The sequence below is a fragment of the Lotus japonicus genome, chromosome 6, assembly GCF_012489685.1.
Source record: "Lotus japonicus ecotype B-129 chromosome 6, LjGifu_v1.2".
Taxonomy (NCBI): domain Eukaryota; kingdom Viridiplantae; phylum Streptophyta; class Magnoliopsida; order Fabales; family Fabaceae; genus Lotus; species Lotus japonicus.
Window position 1 is genome coordinate 44542927 of NC_080046.1, and position 22948 is coordinate 44565874.

At 32.8% G+C, this 22948-nt stretch overlaps 2 protein-coding genes across 2 annotated transcripts; both read right to left on the reverse strand.

The window, feature by feature from the left end:
* Positions 1–4603: 4603 nt before the first annotated feature.
* On the reverse strand, positions 4604–7070 carry LOC130725384 (protein trichome birefringence-like 43). The gene is made up of 5 exons (XM_057576620.1): positions 6850–7070; positions 5843–6178; positions 5525–5696; positions 5170–5345; positions 4604–5069 (listed from the first exon to the last, which is right to left on the reverse strand). The coding sequence occupies exons 1-5, from the start codon at positions 7068–7070 to the stop codon at positions 4604–4606; spliced, it is 1371 nt and encodes a 456-aa protein (XP_057432603.1).
* Positions 7071–13859: 6789 nt separating this feature from the next.
* LOC130724049 (protein trichome birefringence-like 43) lies at positions 13860–15562 on the reverse strand. The gene is made up of 5 exons (XM_057575210.1): positions 15288–15562; positions 14976–15147; positions 14659–14834; positions 14409–14570; positions 13860–14213 (listed from the first exon to the last, which is right to left on the reverse strand). Exons 1-5 carry the CDS (start codon positions 15551–15553, stop codon positions 13916–13918), a joined length of 1074 nt encoding a protein of 357 aa, XP_057431193.1. The 5' UTR covers positions 15554–15562; the 3' UTR covers positions 13860–13915.
* Positions 15563–22948: the final 7386 nt, after the last annotated feature.

Consider the following 22948-nt stretch of genomic DNA (forward strand, 5'->3'; position numbering starts at 1 on the left):
AAAGCATTAATATATCTTGCTAATTATATACGACGTGATATGTCATTTGTTGTTGATTTATTAATAAGATGTAGTTCTTTGCTTTTCGCCTACGCTGTATTTGGATGAAATAAAACAAGTCATTTATTTATCTTACTACACAATGGATATGAGTTTGCTTAAACCATTTAATCCAAGCTCTACCTAATTGGTTATGCAGGTGCTGGATATTGTCATACTCATATGATGAGTGATCACAAATATATTCTTTATCTACATGTGGTGGCACATTCATTTCGTAGTGATCTATGAAAAAAACTATAAAAGCCACATCAACTAATCATGTAAACACTAGATTGCAAGTAGCAACATAAGAGGGGGATGAATTAGGTTGGCAACAAAATTTTATAATTTACAAACGCAAACTAAAAGTTCAAACGTAACGGAAGCATAATTAAAGATTTTAGAATGAAATCAAGTATGACAACAAATTCAAATGTTGAAAAGGAAAGATATAAGGGATAAGAAGATCACAAACATATGTATTCTGATTCACCTTCAACCACCGAAGCGACGTCCAGTCCCCCTTTCTGATTCAGAATTTTTCCACTATGTAAATTGATGTCCAGTACAAGTCTCAGACCAAGACTCCCAAGAAAACCATCAAGAAAGCACACCACTTTCTTGTTTGCACAACACAACCAAACCCTATGGTGGACTCTGAATCACCCAAATGACCTTTTTCCACAATCACCACAATTACCAAACCCTATGATGATCATCACCAAACTTTATGGTGGAACAAGAATCAAACCGATTGAAAAAGAAGAAGAAGAAGAAGCTGCTTTTACAATAGCTCAGGAATCTAGACTCAATCTAGAAGATAGAATCCTTTTTAAGAACAAGTTTAAGTATAATATCACACAAGGCTCATAGTTTTCTGGTTTATAAAATTTGACAGTATTTTCTCTTTGTAAATCTTGAAGTTATACTTTTGTTTCATGGCTTCAACAAGAATTATATAGAAATTAGAGACACACCATGAATCAAGACAATTGTTAAAAAACAAAGACAAACTGATTAGCAATATTTTAAAAAACAATCCGTTCAGCCATGGAAAAATTAACGTTACGTCTTTTTGTTTCAATTTGTAACAAAAAAGAGAATAAAACAAGTTCTGAAACAATGTAATTGTATTGCAACGTTACTTGAACTGAATCGTTACTTTTTTAATAAAAAAAGATAAAACCAATAAACTGTATATGTACTGGGTTAATTTTCTTTCTCTTTTAAAACCTATTGAAAGAGTCCCTAATGCACCAGAGACATATATCACGTGAAGCTTCAACTCTAAAGTCTAAACATTGAGCAATTCATAATGCCCCTTACCAAGACATCTTTTTATTATAATTCTTTAATTTTGAAACTTCAAGGTTTTAACTTCTTCTTTTCAAAAAAAAAGTTTTAAGGCTTAATTGCAACTTTGGTCCCTGACATTTACAAAAGCCACGATTTTGGTCCCTCACCTAATTTAATTACAAAAATCGTCCCTCACCTAACACTTCGTGAACAACGTTGGTCCAACCGTCAATTTTTTAACGGAAGAAGCTTACGTGGCGTCTGAAAGCTTATGTGGAAGTGCCACTGGCGTCAGAATCGATTTTTCCTCTCCTCTAGGCTGTTTTTTTATCTCATAGTGAAGCTTTGCTGTTGGGAGGCCTAGTTGTTGGAACGCTGGGATTGAGGTTGTGTGCTATTCCTCTGAGTTTTTTTGTTGTTTTTTCCTCTGAGATGTAGAGGCATGTGCCTCCCTCTCTCCAGTGGCACTTCCACCTAAGTTTTCAAACACCACATAAGCTTCTTCCGTTAAAAAATTGACGGTCGGACCAACTTTGTTCACAGAGTGTTAGGTGAGGGACGATTTTTGTAATTAAATTATGTGAGGGACCAAAATCGTGGCTTTTATAAATGTCAGGGACCAAAGTTGCAATTAAGCCAAGTTTTAACTTCTTAAAAACAAATTCTAACGTTCAAAAAAAGAGTTTAATTTCTATGCACCGACAGTGTAAAGTTTTTTTATACTGTCAACCAATCAGATTGCAAGGATGTGAGAAAATCTATCTTTTTATTTAATTTCATTAATTGACGTGGCACATCCTTAAAATCTGATTGGTTGACGGTGTAAAATACACACCGTTCATCGATCTGGACCAGCTATGATAGTTGTTTTCTGACAATGGTGGAGAAACGAGAACCATCGACGGATTCTCATTAGGATGAATGTACAGAGGGCAAGAACTGACTAGCACATCTTCAAGAGAGTAAAGGTAAGGTGCTGCCATGGCGAAGAAGCAAGATCGCTCGCAGGAGATAACCTAGCAAATCGAATACAGAACCAGAAACGTGAACCAAGAAACGCGAACCAGAAACGCGAATCGTTTAAGAATCGAACACTGGATGATGAATCAAACACTGGATCGAAGACGAAATCCGAGGCTGACGCGAATCGATAACAAATCGAACACTGGATCGAAGACGAAATCTGAGGCTGAATCAACGAATCGAAGATGAATCGATCGTGAGGAACGAAGAACAAGGATGAATCGAAGTTGAATTTCTGTGAAGAATCAAAAAACAAAAACAAATCAGAGCTTGCAGCAAAGCTCTCGAGAGAGCTCTAATACCATATTGAGAAGATGAAACTTTTATTCAATGAAAAGAGAGAAAAATCAACTTGTGTTTTACATCTTCAGTGGTTTGATTATATACTAATCTGAATAACTAACTCCTCTAACACACTAACTAACTACGGTTAGACTAACTAACCAAGGTTAGACTAACTAACCCAGTAACCAATCTAGTTACTTTGGGTTCTCTATTTTAGCCTGTATTACGGTGCATCATCTTTTTTCTCTAAAAAAAACTTGTGAATTCAACTGCCAATTTTTTCTAATCAATATAATTAAATTTTGTTTCAAACTTTTAAACGTATGAATCCTTTGTTTAAAACCAATATTGACTCTACCCAGCATATGAAGGTGTTGCTGGTGAGCACTGCATTGTCTCCCATTTTAGGGAATGCACGGGTGTCCCCCAAAATTTCAATGTGAGATTACAATTTTACCCTTGAAGCATTCTGGCGGTTTAAACCTCCAGTAGCTGGCTGCCAAATTTTTTGTCTCCTTCCTCTGTAGTTTCTTCTTTCTTTCCATCCCCCTTCGTCTAGGTTCATCATTCTGAGAAGAAGAAGCTGAGGTTGAATCAGAGGTTCATCTGCCAAAACTTCTTTCTTTCCTTCCCCAAATTGCAGAGGCGCGTCTTATTCCGGTGGAACTGAAGGTGGAGCCACCGATCTAGGTGTCGGTGGCGTGGTCGAGAGTGAAGCCATTGAAGGGATCCACCCCTGCTTCCAGCAACCCATCACGAATCGCCGATTGCCATGTCATGGGGTGAGGTGTGAACACGAATCGTTGACGAGCCTCATGTCCCAGCTCAACCCGGATTTGGTGAAGAAATCGGCATCGGCTCTACTGTAGAATCCGGCATCGATGGCGCTGTGCCGCCAAAGGATGCGACCGCAAGTGTTGGCGTCGTCCTCCTCAGAGGTGAAGGGTTGTGCCGGTGAATGGTCGTTGTTGACGTTCGAGATCTAGAGCGTGCTCAAGAACCCTATTTACTCAACATTGTTGCTGTGTGGTGGGGTGATGTCGTGATGGTCATTGGAGGTGGAAGTTGTCAACATTTTTGCAGCGTCATGGGCAGAGGAGGACCAAGCATGGGCGGAGCCGCATAGGTGGTTGTGGCCTTGTGGGCATTGGGAGGAAGAAAGAAGTTTTTTTTTTAATTGAAGACAAAGTTAGGGTTTGAAAAGGGTATTTTGTCACTTTGTTAGTTCAATCTCAACCATTCAATTTTTTAAATATTATATCAATGGGGGAAATTAAAGAGATTTTCAGTGTCACCCTTTTACTAAAGTTTTTCCATGGGGCACCGGTGAACCCCAAAAAACAAGTGACATCATAGATTTCACCGCATATGAACTATAACCTTTTAATGTAGTGAATACCCAGCTTATTCACTCTCATTAAATAAAATATTGTAGATTTATTTTAAAACCCTATTTTAGTGGTTTTAATTTTTTTAGTTTGAAAAACATTTTACCCTTAATTTATTGAGAAAAAGGATGATGCAGCGACGGTGTAAAGTTTTGGGAGGTGTCGTGTAATCACTTGATGAGGGAAGGCAATGTTGCTGCGGATTTTATGGCGAAACAAGGTGTTGTGTCTTCTCACTCCCTCATGGTGTGGGACGCAGCTCCACCGGGCATGTCAGAGGTGTTGATGGTTGATCGATTAGGGACGACGTTCCTCCGGCAGTAGACGTGCTCTCTTCTTTTTGCTGTTTTTTTTAAGCTTCTGTTACCCAAAAAGAAAAACTCAAAGTGAACTTTCAAGGATAAGCGAAATATATATATTCTCTGTCTCCACTCTTCTTCTCTCTTTACTTACTCTATTTTCATAGTAGAGATGCCATATTTGATTCGCCTGTATGTATTTTGATTTGTTTTATTGCTTGAACTAGAAATACATGTTTGTGAGGGACAAAATTCATTTAAGAATTAAAATTAATTTTGAATGAGAGTTGCATATAAAAGCAGGTTCCAAGTATCAGGAACACCAGCTAGGCACCAGTGGCTGCAATCAGCATTCCTATGTCCTCCAAATCCATATACAGAGGGGTGAGCATCTTTCCTCAGTTGTGATAGGGTAGTAATGTTGAGCAAATGCACTGGCTTTTTCATGCCTCCCAACACTTTCTCTAATACCAACTCTGCTGGGTGTGGACCTCCTGGATAGTTGAATCCCAACAATGGCCTAGATTCCCCTACACAAGATGAGTTTGCTCCTGACTCTCCCCATTGCCCTGCATTTGCATGATCTGGAGAAACTCCTTGGAAGAGTACCCTTGTTTTAGTAGGATCAACATTTTGATCAACCCACTTTGCCCATGTATTCAATGCTTTCTCATATAACACCAACCGATCCGTATCTTTGATTAATGGTTTATTCCCTTCTTGAATGAAATCCCATCTGCATAGAGCATACATAAGAGGAAGAAAATTGATGTAATTAAAGTTCGCATTATGTGAAACAGAATATTAAAAAGTGTGTGTAGCCTATATATACATACGCTTGTTTTCTTCCTGTGTGAAGCCACCAATGCCAAGAGTCAAATATCAATACATCCTTGTCTTTCCATAATTTCCCAGCTTCAATAGAATCTAGTTTCATCACTCGACCAATACGTTCACCAACAATGTCCACCAGGAATGCATTGCGTGAGAACATCAGCTTAACATCATAGGCCTGCAAATCATGTGATTCACAAGAATAAGTTAAATTTATGTGGTATGTGACTGAATAATTGTACCCCAAGTTAAGATTGTCACTGAAACATGTTTCTAGACCTAGTTTGAAAATTAATCCATCATTGTTATAAATCAAATCAAGACTAATAAATAGAGGATGTGCAAGACTAATCTAACCGTGAAGGTGAAAATGGAGAGACCTCCCTTCCTGACTAAGGTATAGTGGGCATGTGGCAGAGCTGTGTGGAGCATGCAAGTGAGTGATTGCCATTGATTCAAACTCAAAGAGTCCCCCACAAACATGATACTCTTCCCTCTGAATCTTGTTAAGAAATCTTCAGCATTGAATCTGTACAACAAGAACAAATTTCAGTCCTCACCTATTAATAATCAAATGGCATGGAGCACTGATAAAAATATAAAATAAAATAACTTGTACAATGAATAATAAAAAAGGAGCAAATTAATAGAGGATGTGCATGTGCATGTATGTACTTTGTTAAGTTGCACCCTGTGGGTTGCCATCTATACTTTTGATAGAATTTATCTGGTCTTCCATTCTTTTGGCAATCAAACTGCTTCTCTATAAAGGGACAGAGTGAGGATTCATAAAGTGGATATGAATCATCATAAACCCATTGCCCCTCAAACAAATCACAGCCACTCTTTCCTACCCCTGTTTCTGTTGCCTCCTGCAGCTTCTGGTAATTAAGATCATCATCATCCTTCCCATGTATCTGAATCAGAAGGGCAAGAAATAACACAGCAGATATGGTGAAACACCTCATGGTCAGGGTGGAGAAGCTCACAATATGTGTGCTGTGTTTCCTCCTGATGTTGTAGATGAATAATTTTATAGTCTATTTTTAAACCTAAAAGATCATTTCAAATACTTGATTTGGTCGTGTTATAAATTCAGAAATTCTTGATTGTGGTATTAATGTCGTTTACTTTAGTCATTCATTTATTATTATTATTTTTATTTTTATTGAAAAGCATTTATTATTATTTTTATTGTATTTACTCAAGAGTTTAATTAGCATAAAATAATTTGAAGTCATTCAATTAGAATTCATTAATTTGTCATGCCATTTAAATTTGAATTTAAGAATATTTAAAATAAAAAATGGAGAGATTTAATTTATTAATTATTGTGAAAGTAGATTTAATTAGATACATTTATAAAACTTTTTACATTATTAGTACATATAAATTAAACCCTTTAGTAAATACCAATATCAATATTATATTATATTTTTGGTTGAATATAATTTTATATCTTAGTATATTTTTTTACGTCATTTTAGTATATCTTTATTTCTTTTTTTATACATTGAAAAGAGACAAAGTGCAAAACAAACTAAACGACAACCAGAGGTTCTTCAACAGCTCCGGAGAAGGGGTCTCCACCCATCTAACCCCAAGAGTAGAATCCACCCTTTTTCGCAAGCCAATATGTCATAGTGTTGCACTCACGATGAACCCAAGAAAGCTCCACTCACCATCTCAGGTCAAGCAAACCCCATATCTTCGGAAGAGTCCCTCTTTGGTCACGCTTCCGGAGATGAACCCCATCAACAATGATCCTTACCAACTCCCTGCAGCCTGATTCGCATATCAGGTTGCGTACTCCCCAATCCCAAGCCATCTGCAGCACATCACGAAGAGCGAGCGCCTCAACCACGAATGGACTATCCCCCACTACACGACGCGTAAAATACATGACCCAGCTACCGTTGTTGTCCCGTTAAGCACCCCCACAACCGAGATGGTGATCACCTTCATAGTAGCTTCCATCCACATTCAGCTTCAGGAAATCCGGCGGAGGAGGCCGCCACTGATTTCACTTCATTATGTTTATGATTATCATTTTTTGAAATAATTATTTATTTATTTATATTTAATAGTATAGTATATTAAATGTGTGCATTATATCGATGAATAAAAACTAACGTAGCGTTTGGTAACACTGAACAGAAAGGAGCAAACGTAATAGCACAATATTGTATTGTATGTTGTGTTTAGTAACGAGTCTAGTTCATTAGAACATAACAATAGATTTAATTACATATATAACCTTGCATGTTTAAAATATAATTGGGCGCAAAAAAATGAACTCAACATAATATATTTTTGCAATATGTAAATATTAAACAGAAGTATAATTATAATTTTACAAAAACTATCATAAAAAAAATTAAAAATGGTACTAAAATTTTTAAAACATGCATAATTTTTCATTATTAACATAGATAAACACATAATAACTTTGTGATTGATATTGAATAAATACTTATATGTATAATTTATTTTTAAAATTATATTTCTATTATTATATAACTAAGATCTTAAATATAGATCTGACGAATATTTTTGCCGTGTCAAAATTTTAAAAGTGTTCTGTTTCATTCTTTTTCGTTTCACCCTATTCTACGGAACTAAAGTGTACGGTTCAAGGAGCCTTATGTTATGTTCTCTTCCAGCTTAAAAATATAACAAACACGGTACATAACCAGTATGTCTTGTTCCGGCTCGTTCCAACATGTCTACCAAACGATACCTTAATGGGTTGACGTAGTAGTTCAACACTTCATCCCTTAACCAAGTGGTTGAGAATTTGATTGCCAACTCTTATCACTATAAGAAAATCAGTGATTAGAGTGGACCGAAAGTCGACGCTAATGAGGTAAAAGCCAACGCTAAACTTGATCTTAATGTCGGCTTAGCGTCTATGTCAGGGCCGGCAATAAAATGGTTGAAGCTAACTTTAGCGTCAATATTTTGACCAGCGCTTAATTTAGCGCCAGGTGTCAGCTATTCACTTTACAAGAAAGTCGACGCTAATGTATTTTTTTTTTACATCAATCGTACATGCCGACACTAATTTATAAACTTTAGCGTCTCGGACTGGCCAACACTTTTTACTAGAGGCCTTAAACAATCTGCTGGTATGACTATAAAAATGACAGCCTCTAGGGATGCTTTTAAATGCTTCATTTTCCAAGTCCAATTGCTTTCACATAAAATTTATAGCAGAATAGAAAATATTCCAAGCTAGCTCGTGTGTGTGAGGCTCTGTCTGAGGGCTGAAAGTTCCAAGCATCTCTTTTGATTTTATGATGTATGGTAAGAAAGGTCAAAGAAAATGACAGTGATTTTGGGTTAGCACAGTACAATTAGAGCATTGTATATAATGTATTCAAGCATGATGTCTACAGGCAGGGCAGAGCAGAGAGAGAACAGAGAAGGAAGAAAATTTTCGGTTTAGGTTTAGTACCATCAATTCTCTGTAGAACTTTCTTTACTATCCTCCAGCTACCTTCACAGTGGACAGAAACTCCCAAGAACCATGTCTGGGAAACATAGAAGAAAAGAACTTTAGTAGTTAAAAAACAAACAAAAAAACTAAACGGAGAAAAACAAAAAGTTTTTTTACAGAAAAAAAACCAGTACCAAAAGATAAAGACCACCAGTATTGATAAAACATGTTAAGAGGGGATATATATATATATATATATATATATATATATATACACACTAATACACCCACACATTGTACAAAATAAGACAACCTATCAAATATTTATTAAAAGGATTAAGAATTTACAATTGCTATTAGATGATTTGCCACATCCTAACAATTCCAGGGCATGCAGTAGAAAAACACAATTCAGTTCTAAAATGCTATACCAGGAAACAAACTGCAGGCACATTTTTCCACAAGAGGGCAGCTATATGGAACAATTCCAATACCAAGCTCCCTGCATCAATAAAAATTAAAAAAATGCTAAGTCATTAGTACAAACATGTAGCCAGCAACAATTGAATAAAGCAATAAATAAAGCAAAATCACATTAAGGCTGATAGATGCATGTCATGGGAGAAAACTCAGGCTTAGCCCTAACATATAGCACCAAATTAAATAAATTGGATTTTAGAACAGAACTAGAAGCAGCATATGAATACTACATCAAAAGAACTATTGAGTTTTCAGAGCAGAATTAAATATCTTTTCAAAAAAAATTGTCTTTCTAATAATGTTTTCTAGTATAAAGATAAATTTAATTTGCTATAGTATTCTTTGAATTGTAACATTTTTTCTTTCTTTCTTTCATGCTTCTTTTTTATCTGTAATCATAAGAAGGTAGATAGACAAACAATGATTCATTGTCAAAAGGTCAGTTAAGTTCAAAATCTAAATTAAGCACTATATCAGTCAAACTAGACATGCTATACGCCCAAACCAAAAAAGTGGGGAAAACTACTCTTCTGTTACCTTGATTTTAAGGAATCCTGAAGTGAGCAGATATTGCACTAGACAAGAGTTGGGTATAGCTTTGCCTGCTGCCACAGACCCTTCTCTTGTACTTTGTTACATCTTGCATCCATGTATTCTTCAAAGAAAACCCAAGCTATTAATGAATGAAGTTGAGGCATAAAACAGAACAGTACACCAGCACAGTGCTCACATGGCTGTGACTGATTTATCTTGTAACCATTTGAAATCATTCCATAACTAAGTAACTAACTACCTGTACCTTACTAGTGAGATAGTTGAGCATTTTGAATCCACATGCACCAACTCAAGGGGCTTGTTAACATGTGAAAATATGTGAATTTTGACATATACAAGTCAATACATGATTTTTGTTAATCATTCCAGTAACTTAGCTTTTCATTACTGAAATCAAACTTAAGTCTTCCAAACTCTGTGATAGAACTACAACATGGACCCTTTAGGAACATTGAGAATTCACTATATATAATCAGCTTTTTGATGTTATTTTCTCATTTGGGATTCGAATGCAGGTACTCCTAGCAGTGTTGTTAATCGTGGATCGGGGAAAATAGCGGAAAACCAAAAATCTGCTATTTCAAACCTTCATCGTAGAAAATAGTGGACAACTGCGGCAAATAGCATAATAGCTGTGAGCCCTCAGAGCACTATGCTATAGCGCTGCTAACCGCTATTTGACAAATAGTATTTGTTCGGTAGTTCCTTTTTACACTTGTAAACTATAATCATTACACTACAAAGTAAACTTCATATAACAACAATTAAAAAGTTAACTAGAAAACACCAATTCACCAGGGAAAAAAATGGCTGAAGAAGACTAACTAACCTTCTAAGAATGGCAACGCAATCTCCATTCGGTCCGAGCAAGCCTGCATGGGAAGAAGTGTGGGAAGGGACATGTTCACCACAACAGAGCCACCCTCCTTCAACCTGAGTGGATTGAAATGCAGTCTCTCCTACGCACGATCGGCGGCGGAGAGGAGGTGAGCTGCGGCGGTTTTCGTGGGGTCTCAGCGGCGAGGTTGGATGGTCCGGAGGAGAAACAGAGAGGGCGGAGGAGGTTCTCATGTTTGTGGATACTGCACCCAAAAACCCACTGTAGTCCGCACCCAGGGATACAGATTTAGGCTATGTTTGGCATGTTTAGCTGAAAGCTGAAAAGCTAGCTGAAAGCTTATAAGCTAGCTGATAGCTGAAAGCTGATAAGCTAGCTGATAGCTGAAAGCTGAAAAGCTACGTGATTGAAACAAAAGTGTTTGGTAGAACTAGCTGTTAAACAAGCTGAAATTGTAAAATGACATAAAAGGATATACTTGTATAATTATTTTTATATTTAACATTACTTTATTTTCACATTAATACCAATATGATATTAATATTAAAATTATTATCACTTTAAATATTTTTATTAGCTACAGTTATATATCATCTTAAAAATATAATATTTATTTTTATTTATTTTTATTAATATAATATTTATAATACTTGTGGTGCGCAGCGGTGTGGCGGGAATGGTGGCGGAAACCGCATACGTAAGTGTGAGGGAAAAATAAGTTTAGTGTTTTTATAAATATATAAGGGTAATGGTAGAATTTTAATAAAATAATAAGGATAAAAATGAGAATAAATTTAATAAGCTATAAGCTTTAAACTATAAGCTACCTGAGATAGCTTATAGCTTAAAGCTTTAAGCTACTAAAATAAGCTCCTTCACCAAACACTTTTGAAGAGCTTTTAAGCTAGTCAAATAAACTTTAAGCTAGTCAAATAAGTTATAAGCTAGCTGAAATGGCATGCCAAACATAGCCTTAATTTAATGACATTTTTTATATCCCTTTGTTAACCAGTTTCACACGTTAGCTGGGCCCCTGATCCACGTAGACCAAGGGCGAACGCCCGTCGTTTACGGCATGGGCTACTAGGGTATTTAATCTCGTTCGCTCCCCATGCTTTCACACTCCAGCGTCAGTAGGGACCTAGAGAGCGTTCCTTCCTAGATGTTGTGTCAATAGGGACCCAACTAGTGACCTTCGCTTTTGGCATTCCTTCGTAGATCTGCATATTTCACCGCCTACACACGAAATTGCACTCTCCTTTGTCTCACTCAAGTGAATTGGTTTCCAGAGCATTTCTTGGATACTAATATTGATAATTCTTTTTTGAAAACATATAACAAAAGTCTATAAGTCTCAAATATTTAATTTGTTATGGGAAGGATTTGGAAGAAGCTAAAGATTAAAGGCAACGTCTATTTCCAGGGCTTCGATATGGAGATTTTAATTAAATTTGTGACGTAATACATTATTTCTTATATTATGTCGTGTTTCAAAATGAAAGTAGGATAATCAGGTTTTATTAGGGTGGTGATGGATCGAGGAGGAGCTTGCATTGGCTCAAATTGGATAATCTGTGTCGATCAAAGGGTGATAGGGGTCTCGGTTTCCAAGACTTTAAGGTTTTTATTACAACACTAGTGGGAAAAAAGTGGAGGATTATGTTTCATTCTCATACATTGCTAGCTTGTGTTTTCAAGGGTGCTTACTCTACAAATGGTAATATGGTTAGGGGCGAAAAAAGTATATCAACCTAGTTATGTTTGGTCGAGTATTCTTTAGTCCAATTGGATTTTTGAGAGAGGCGGTTCTTGAAAAAATTGGTAATAGTAGGACCATTAACATCGGTGATGATTGGTGGCTTTCGAATGTGGCTCCCCTTGTTTTTCAAAATAAGGTGGCCTTAGAATTAGAATTAGGAATTCGTATTGTTTCTAATTTGATTTTACCATCTTTGTGTCTCCCATTGAGCATGGTTATTGACCTCCTACAACTAAGAGGATTCTATCTATCCCTTTGCCTTTGTAACAATTTTTTTATAGGCAAATGTTAGTTGTTAAGGGTCTGTTTGGTGGACAGGATAAGGAAGGACAGGATATAGTTGTACAAATAATATTTTTCTATTTATTAATTAATATCTTTATATATAAAAAACAAATTAATTTGGGGTTCCGATACCGAAAGAGAATATATAATTGTTATCATATCCTGACTGAATAAGTTCTATCATAGCTCCCCCTCAGAATAACTTTTAGTCTTTTACACATGATGGACATGATAGGATAAGAGACAGTATAATGTTGTTATTTGGTGTTTGTTGCGTCAGCAGGATATGATAACATTATCCTGTCTCTTATCCTATCATGTCCATCATGTGTAAAAGTTATCCTGAGGAGAGAGTTAGGATAGAACTTATCATGTCAGGATATGATAACAGTTATATATTCTCTTTCGGTATCACAACCTCAAATTAATTTATTTTAATATATAATAATATTAATTAATACATAGAAAATTATTATTTTTAATGAAAGTGAAAATAAATAAATAATTATTTATAGACTACTCACGTATAAACATTAATTTATTAATTACAATAGACTAATTTTCTATTATCATCAATTATTAAAAACATTTCTCTACTTATATAATAATTTAAACATAAAGAACTTTTAGAGAAATTAATATTTTTAATAATATTTATTTAATTTAGTTAACCTTTATTTTTAATTATTTAACACTTGTCACGACTAAGTTAAAAACAATTGATTGACTAAATAATTTTAATTAAAATAGGCTCCCTTAAAAAATAAGCTAATTAGTAAAATTAATTTACTTACTGATAGTTATTTTAAAACATATATATGCTCATTTACGAAAATGCAAAAATTAAATTAATAGAATAATCACTTTTTAAAATGATAATTTAAAGAATCAATTTTTAAATATATTTTTTTGATACATTTTTCTAATTATATATCATATCTTGGTATTATCCTGTGCGCCCCAAACACAGAATATGATAAGAGGCTATCATGCTCTTATCATATCATGTCCTTATCAAATTCTCTATCATATCATGTTCTTTAGTTCTTATTCTATCCTGACCACCAAACGAGTCCTAATAATGTTAGTAAATTAGTCTCTCATCAGAATTTGAACACTGGACACGTACTCTTCACCCTTCATCTCACATAACCCTTATGTCCTCTAACTCTTACAACTTAAGCTAATCCTCTGAGACTTTGCCGCACCAAGGAGATTTTGTTTTTCACTTACACAAAATGTGACATAAAAAAAATTCAACATAATTTTTCTTAACAGTGAGATACCTCGATTGGCCAATAAATATAAATATTTTGATTTAATTTATTGCGTGAACTTGAAATAATACATATTTGCTAGGGACACATTTCAAGAATAAATAAACAATTAACTTTAAATCAGACTGGCATATAAAAGCTCGTTCCAGGTATCAGGAACACCAGGTAAGCACCAGTGGCTGCAATCACTTGCCAAATGCCCTCCAAACCCATAAAAAGAGGGGTGGCCATCTTTCCTCAGCTGTGACAGGGTAGTAATGTCAAGCAAAGTCACTGGCTTTTTTACTGTTCCCAACACTCTCTCTAGTACCAACTCTGCTGGGTGTGGACCTGCTGGATACTTCAATCCAAAAAATGGCCTTGTTTCCCCTACACAAGATGCGTTTGCTCCTAGGGCTCCCCAATCCCTTCCACTGAAACAATTCAGACAAAAGTGAATTAATTCCAATTCTACATAAAAAAGGGGTAGTCCGGAGCATCAAAGCTCCTCCTATGCACGGGTTCAGGGAAGGGTTCGACCACTTAATGTATTGTACGCAGCCTTATCCTGTTTTGAATTTCAATTCACATAATTATAAGTTAATTACTTAGTGGGAGAAGATGCTTACTTTGCATGATCTGGAGAAACTCCTTGGAAGAATACCCTTGTTTTGGCAGGATTAACATTAAAATTAATCCATTTTGCCCATGTGTTCAATGCTTTCTCATATAACACCAACCGATCCATGTCTTTGACTAATGGTTTATTCCCTTCTTGAATGAAATCCCATCTGCATATATAAAAGAAACAAAATTGGTATGAAGTTTGCATTATGTGAAATAGAATATTGAACAGTGTGTGTGGCTATATATACATACGATTGTTTTCTTCCTGAGTGAAGCCACCAATGCCAAGAGTCAAATATCAATACATCCTTGTCTTTCCAAGTTTCCGTTTCATAAAGAAAATCTAGTTTCATCACTCTACCAATTTTTTCACCAACTATGTCCACCAAATATGCATTGCGTTGAAACATCAACTTTACATTATAGTCCTGCATGCAAACGATCATGTGATCAAAGATTGTCAATGAAACATGTTTCTAGACCTAGTTTGAAAATTAATCCATTAAATATATATATATATATATATTGTTATAAATTAAATCAAGACTTATTAAAAAAAATTGTCTAACCGTGAAGGTGAAAATGGAGACACCTCCGTCCCGGACTAAGGTAAATTGAGCTTGTGGCACAGCTGTGTGGAGCATGCAAGTGAGTGATTGCCATTGATTCAAACTCAAGGAGTCTCCCACAAACATGATACTCTTCCCTTTATATCTGTTTAAGAAATCTGCACCATTGAATCTGCACAACAAGAACAAATTTCAGTCTCACATATTAATAATCAAATGGCAAGGAGCACTGATAAAAATATAAAATAAAATAACTTGTACAAGAACAAAAACAAATGAGCAAATTAATAGAGGATGTGCGCATGTATGTACTTTGGTAAGTTGCACCCTGTGGGTTGCCATCTATACTTTAGGTAGAATTTGTCTGGCCTTCCATTCTTTATGCAATCAAACTCCTTGGACTCAATAAAGGGACAGGATGAGGCTTGATAAAGAGGATATGATTCATCATAAACCCATTTCCCGTCAAACAAATTACAACCAATCTTTCCAAACCCTGGGTTAAGATCATCATCCTTTCCATGTATCTGAATGAGAAGGGCAAGAAACAACACAACACATATGGTGAAAGACCTCATGGTGGAGGAGCTCACAATATGCGAGGTGTTTCATTCTGCTGTTGTCAATGTGTAGTATTTATAGTGCGAATCATTTAATTTTTGGAAAAATCGTTTAAAATATTCGAGATTGTTTTGTATTCTAAATTCTAGAGACATGTCATTTGACTTTTATCATAAATTTGTTAATTTTTTCATTGCATTAAATTTCATAGCAATATCAATATCATTATTTTATTTCACCATTTAATTTTTTATCATATATTTTTTTGGTTACATTGGAAAATTAATAAATATTTACTTCCAATTAAGTTGGTTGATAGTTGGGGATCCTTAAACAGTTAACCCAAGCCTCGATCCAAGGCAGTGGTGTGTACTGTGTATAGAAAATGATTTGTTGGGAGATGCGTACTAACTAATTTCTTCTCAGAGCATCGAGGATAAGGCTCATGCTGTCGGTTGTGCGATACCTTGATAAAAAAAAATTAATATGTATATTTTAAAATAATATATATATATATGTAAACTTCGCTTAAATTTCATTTCAAAAGGATACTAATTAAATCCGTTATGTTATTATTATATTAAATAGTAATTATAAAAATCCTAAATTTATTTTTATTTCTAATTAAATATGAAATACTAAAAATCATTTGAAATATTAATAATAATAAAATTTGCAAGAATAATAAAATTAAACTAAAAAATTATTTCTATAAAAATACATTAAAATAAAATAATAATATTTCTATAAAAATATGAAATGATTCCAATTGTTATATTTTTAAATATTTTTACTGTAGTTTTCAGATGAAGCAAAAAAAAAATATTTTTACTGTGATGTCAAAAAAAAATCATGTAACTATGACCTCTAATATGAGAATGAAAAGTACATTATTCATTTTTATTTTATTTTATTTTTGAAAATTTTTGTATATCATTAAAATTGACTATAGAAAGCATAAAAATGAAAACTAATAATGACTCAATTAAAAAGAAATTTACTTAACAATATTTAATGATTCTTCATAGAAATTATTATAATTTAAAATTATTAAAATTCATTTATTTTTTACCAAAAGTTTGACAATAATCTGTACTAATAATAAAACTGGTTTTTTATACACATGAAAAATAAAGTTTGAAAGCACAAAAGTAAAGAAAAACGGGCTCAAGACCTCACAAAGAAGGCACTCATCACATCTGCAATCAGCAGAGCACTCATCCCCTCAATCAGGGTGGGGAATGGGGATGACAACAAACGAGTCACCTTGACGAGCTTCAAACTTAGCAAGAAAATCAGCTCCCCTCATGCTAGATATACCATATTTATTATTGAAATAAAAAATTAAAATTCAATCAATGATATTTAATATTATTTTTTGCTTGAAATTTGTATTAATGAGAATATACTAATTAGTAATTAATGATCATTTCTATTATTAGTTATATTGATTAGAAAACTCCTCAATTTATTATATATATATATATATATAACTAGTGTTTTTTTTACCCGCGCTTTGCACGGGGAATATATATGTCGTATTTGATACGTCTATTAATATCTTGATTATTAAAAATATATTAAACAACATATGAAATAAAAGAGTCTGAATTGCTAATAAAAGTGGACCAAAATATATTAATTATTATTTAAATTTACAAAAAGAAGAGACATTCTTCTTTTTTATTCAAAAGAAGAGATATTCTAAGCAACAGAGAATAGAAATATTCTTGCCCAGACCCCAAGTTGTGAACATTAATTTCGCTATTGCAGTAGTTATCTTTTCATGGTAAAAAAATGAAATCTGAGATAAATTGAAGAAGCAATTGCAATTATGCTGGATAGTATTGGCAAACAATTTAAGTTTTCAGCATCACCACAGCAAATTTTGTTCTAATTTGTTTTTCAGGAGCGGCTAAAAATCAGATAGCCATCCTTGTGTATCGTACAAACAAAAGATGAGAATCAGATAGTATTCAATGTTTAAAGTCGAGAGCTTAAGAAACAAAACATCAAAACAGAGAATCAAATTGGATTAGTAGATATATTTGTTTATTAGTTTACTCCAATGTGTCCCCAAAAAATAAATTTTAAATGTCATAAATCAATACATTCTGCAGCAATGAGTCCCAAGTCAGATCGAATATTATTTATTTGGACGATGAATTCCTCAAACTACATCAAATGCGTGTGTCTCCACTTCATGATTATGAATTCTCGGAACATATGCTATCAATATAAACAAATTAACAACTCTTTGTACAAAAATTAAATATATGAATTCTAAAGTGAAAAGCACAAACTAAACACAAGTAGTCACTCTCTCCATTTATCAACCACTCAAATGGCCCCTCATTTTATATTAGCAAAAGATTACACCGAGTAAAATAGTGTTACCTTTGTATATAACACATCAGTGAGGGTAAATTTATCCATAAATTCTTGCAATTTCAATAAACTCAATTATCGATATATAGAATTAGAAGCTGTAGAATATCAATTAACAGCTAAGACTGTAATGTGTGAATATATGGTGGATATTAAAATCGAAAATATGAAATTGTGTGTTTATTTTTAATTGGTAATATATTTTTTGCAAAAAAACAGCTGAGACTGTAAAATACCAGTTAATAGCTGAGGGAACCTGATTAAAATTACTCTAGAAGATCAAGAAAATAACTTCAGACAAATTACAAATCAATTTCACTCACAAAAACACAAAAATGATTTACCGCAATTAAAAAAAAAGGGAATATGGAAACTTAAAATGAAAATCTTCTCTATTATTCTTATGCGTGGGCTTTCCTTTCTCTTTAGACCTTTTCTCCTCCCCCTGTAGCTTGAGATCACAGAGAGAAGCTCAGCCGGACAATATATATTACTTTAGCACTCTCTCCAAAACCTTTGTCCAATCCAATATTTCTTAACAACCACCTTTTGAGTCTTGCAATCAGGGCATCATCTTCAACCCCTAAAGAACCAAAGACAAATTATCACAAAACATCCAAAATTTATCAATAATGGAAATTTATCCCATCGTTTTATCACCAAATATACAACGGTAGTCAAACATGCAACAGAGTAGGGGAAAAAATATACACTAGCAGTCGAACATGCAACAGATGAAAAAGGAATGTCCGATTTTATGTTCTCAATCATTTACATCCTAACAAATAAAAGAAAAGCAATTATAAGAAATTCAGGATGATTTGATGAAGATGCCAAAAAAAAAATTACAAAAATAAAGAGAAACTTATAGTGTTATGCCAATTTTCTCTACTTAAAGGAGTCTTGAAACTATTGCTCATCTTCAAAGCTAGAAATTGACAAAGACATAGGCGTGATCTCAAAATTAAAGCCAAATGCATATATAAAGATATCTGATATGATGCTCTTACAAAAGAACTATCATACAAAGCTATTATTAAAATAAAAAATAATAAGAAGTGACATATAAAAGGCAACCTTTGAAAATGTATGATTCATGAATCAGCCTGCAAAAAGAACAAAATTCAAGGAGAAATTAAAATAGAATCTTTAAAGCCTTGTGGACTTAAAATGGAAAAACAATCAAACCTTGTAACTTAACTATCCCCTAAAGCATGACAACGATATAGACCTAAAAAGAGGTCATACAACAAATTTTGAGAGACATGCCTAATAACTACACTCATGGCTTTGACTAAAAAACAACTAATCTTTTGAACCAAAAAACAAATATGCAAAGGCCCAAAATATGAAAATCCTGTGAAAAGGAGCAACACAGTATAATGCTATCATCATTGTGCATTGAACTTGAATTAAATTCACAAAAAAAAATAGTTAAGTGTTTTTTTATAAGCCATTCATTGCATTTAAAGTAGCTTATAAGGGGTGCTAACCCAAATTTTGCACGGTTCAGAACTGAATATAAAGGTAATAATGCAGCAGGAATTATATATCATGTCATAGATAGAAACAAAGAAAGGGAAATTTGAGTGGGTTATCAAGCACCAAAGAAAGGATTGCATTGCAGTACCCAACCTTTAGAAGACCCAAAACGAATTAAACTGACCCATTCAGGCCACACGAAGACCCTCACAGTTAAAAAGATTCATTGCCCCAATCCCAACTCACCAATTAAGGAGATTTCAGACATTGAAAAGGATTTCAAAACCCACTCAAAAAATGATGAATGAAATCTCTGCACTCTAGTTGTTATCCAATTCCAAGATCTGATTTGTACCAATTCTAGCACGCTTTCCACCTCCAATTCTGACCCCCCTAAAGATCAAATTATAGCAAAATCTTTGAAGATTACTTTAATTACCTCAAAATTATTAATGCACGACACAAATCAAAAGTTGCATCTTTCAAAGAATGGAACCACTTTAATGTCATGGAATCTCCTTTCTCACAACATTCATTGTTCTATTTCAATTTTAGAAGAAACAAACTATGTGTGGGAAGCTATTTGCAAGCATCAATGGTATGAGTGAAATTGGAAATCAAAACCAATGGTGAAAAAAAAGGATAGAGAGTAATATGTTGAAAATAGAAAAACCGCCCCTTAAGCAATTAAAAGGTCATGGCACAACATCTGATATAAAAAAGAAACTCAATATATATCATATTAATTAATTCAGAAATATGAGAATCCATACATAAGTTTTTTCATCATAGATCATAGCACCAACCTAAGCAATATCGTGAGTCTCAAAGGTAATCACACCGCTCTACCATGAGATTAACCACGTCATTACGAATACTTTCTTCAACCTACAAATCAATGAGAATAAATCACAAATGTTATTTAACCCAAAAGTCCTAAAAATGCAGAGAAGTCAAAGACATAGAAGGACTCTGTTGAATATCTGTTAAGATTTAGTTTATTAATAATCTAACAAAGAGATAAAAAGAAACTAAATCTATCTAAACATATCTCTATTTAAATAGATATTATCTCTCTATTTAAATAGATATTATCTCTATTTAAATAGATACTATAATTTTTTTTATAGTATCTACAATATATTCAAATCATCCTGAATTTCAAATAATAATATATATTCCCATTATCTACAATATAAAAATAAAATATGTAGTGCTGAGATTATAATCCATTAAAAATTAATAAATACTGTATTAGATTGGTTTTCAAATGGGTATGATAAGCAAATAAATAATTACAAATTAAATAAATATTTATTTTTTATTTAAACCATCATTATTAGTTTTATTTTGATTTTTTCAAAATCATTTTTTTTATTTTCTAAATCAAATATATATATTGATTTTTTTTTTAATTTACAACATCAGTATTTTTAATTTTTCAATTTTTTATTTTATTTTGTATATATTTTAAGTAATTCAAATTTTAATTCAAAAATAATTAAATTTTTAAAATTAATATTCCCTATAATTTTTATAACAATATAAAAAATTAAAAAAATACATAATAGAAATTTCATTATTTTAAAATCATGTTTTTATTTTCAAAATCAAATAGATATTGAACTTTTTTTAATATACAACAAAAACATATAAAATACGAAATATGTATTATATGTGATGTCTTTTATATTTATATAATATACAACAAAAACATAGAAAATACGAAATATGTATTATATTTAATGCTTGGAATCTTTTTTAGTTAATTGGATATCAAGTTTAAATATAAGTTAAAATAAGAAAAAATAATAAGATAAATTAAGATAAAATCAAGAAATAAAAAACCTAAAACCTAATCAAATCTAAAATCTAAAAATGTAATAAATAAAGATAGATAAAAGCTATTAAAATCTAACAAATCACAATAAAAACTCATAAAATCCTGAATTAATTTAAAATCCGAAAATTCAATAAAAATACCATAAAAATTAATTAATACTCTAAAAATAAATAATAAGATAAAATAATATAAAATCATGAAATAAACAACCTAAATCCTAATGAAATCTAAAATTTAAAAAGGTACTAAATAAATATAGATAAACAGTATCAAAATCTAGCAAATCACAATAAAAACTCAGAAAATCCTGAATTAATTAAAAATCCGAAAATTCAATAAAAATACCATAAAAAATTAATTAATACTCTAAAAATAAATCTAAAATAAATAAAATAAAATCAAGACATAAAAAACCTAAATCCTAATCAAATATAAAATTTAAAAATGTATTTTTTTTATGAGAATTAACCTGAGAATGACACGTGGAATTTTTTTTATGAAAATTAACGTGAGAATGACACGTCACTAAGAATTAACGTGAGAATGACACGTCACTAAATCAGCCTGATGGGAGTTCTTCTTTTCTAATATATATTGATATTGATTGATTGATATTGATATTGATTGATTTTATACATAGTTAAATTAATAAATATTTAAATTATATAAAATATTAATTATCAGAAAAAAGTGAAACAATAAATTCAATTGTAATAAAATCAAATTAAGTAATATATAGTTTTTATGAAATAAATATTAAAATTAAAAACACATTTTTATAATAAAAAAATTAAGGCTAAAAAGCACTTTTGGCCCCTGATGTTTCAAGTTTGTGCAAATTCTACCCCTACTCTATTTTTGTCGATGTTTTTACCCCTTATGTTTTCAAACAGTGCACCGTCTACCCCTCCATTAGTCAAACGTTAAAAAACTAACGGAACGAGCTAATGTGACTTTTTTTTAATATATTTTTTGGAACTGCCACGTGGAAATTACAAGTGAAATTGAAAAAAAATGGCAAGGGAGATTCAAACTCAAGACCTGTAAGTAGCAAAACATGCATTTAACCAGTTCAATTATATGCATAATTGATATATACATCAAGCAAATTTAATTTATATTATTTCCTTGATCATCATCAACTTCATATACTCTTCTTCATCTCTCCAATCCACTCAGGAACCTCTCCTGAGAAAGCCTGACTGACGGAAGGGTAGACAGTACACTGTTTGAAAACATGAGGGGTAGAAACGTCGACAAAAATAGAGTAAGGGCAGAATTTACACAAACTTAAAACATCAGGGGCAAAAAATGTTTTTTAGCCAAAAATTAAATGATTCTATTTTTGGAACCGGAGGGACACAAATATTGTCCATGCAGAGCTAGTGGTTACCGTCCATGGGCTTCGTTTGGCCTAAAACCATGGGCACTGACAAGTGATCTTTGTTGGAAAAAAAAAATAAAAGATGGTAACGCACAACGGCAACTTGGCCATGACAGGGGATCCATGGCTCCTCCCAAACTTAAAAAAAATACTTAAATTACAGGTTAGTTTTAAAATTTTTATACACAAGTAAAGTGTATATATCTACTAATTTAAATTACAAAATCCCATTGCACTGTTCATGGCCAACTTTGTTTTTTGTTCTCATTTCGTTGCTTTTGGGCCTAGGTAAACCAATGGGCCTTATCTCCTAAC

Excerpts from the sequence above, each read along its gene's own strand:
- LOC130725384 (XM_057576620.1), bottom strand. The coding sequence starts at position 7,070 with ATGTATTTTACGCGTCGTGTAGTGGGGGATAGTCCATTCGTGGTTGAG. Across the intron at positions 6,179-6,849 it reads GGTTTGCTTGACCTGAGATG|GAGGAAACACAGCACACATA; the intron begins GTGAGTGGAGCT and ends CTACAACATCAG. Across the intron at positions 5,697-5,842 it reads ACAGGGTGCAACTTAACAAA|ATTCAATGCTGAAGATTTCT; the intron begins GTACATACATGC and ends CTTGTTGTACAG.
- LOC130724049 (XM_057575210.1), bottom strand. The coding sequence starts at position 15,553 with ATGAGGTCTTTCACCATATGTGTTGTGTTGTTTCTTGCCCTTCTCATT. Across the intron at positions 15,148-15,287 it reads ACAGGGTGCAACTTACCAAA|ATTCAATGGTGCAGATTTCT; the intron begins GTACATACATGC and ends CTTGTTGTGCAG. Across the intron at positions 14,835-14,975 it reads TCTCCATTTTCACCTTCACG|GACTATAATGTAAAGTTGAT; the intron begins GTTAGACAATTT and ends GTTTGCATGCAG.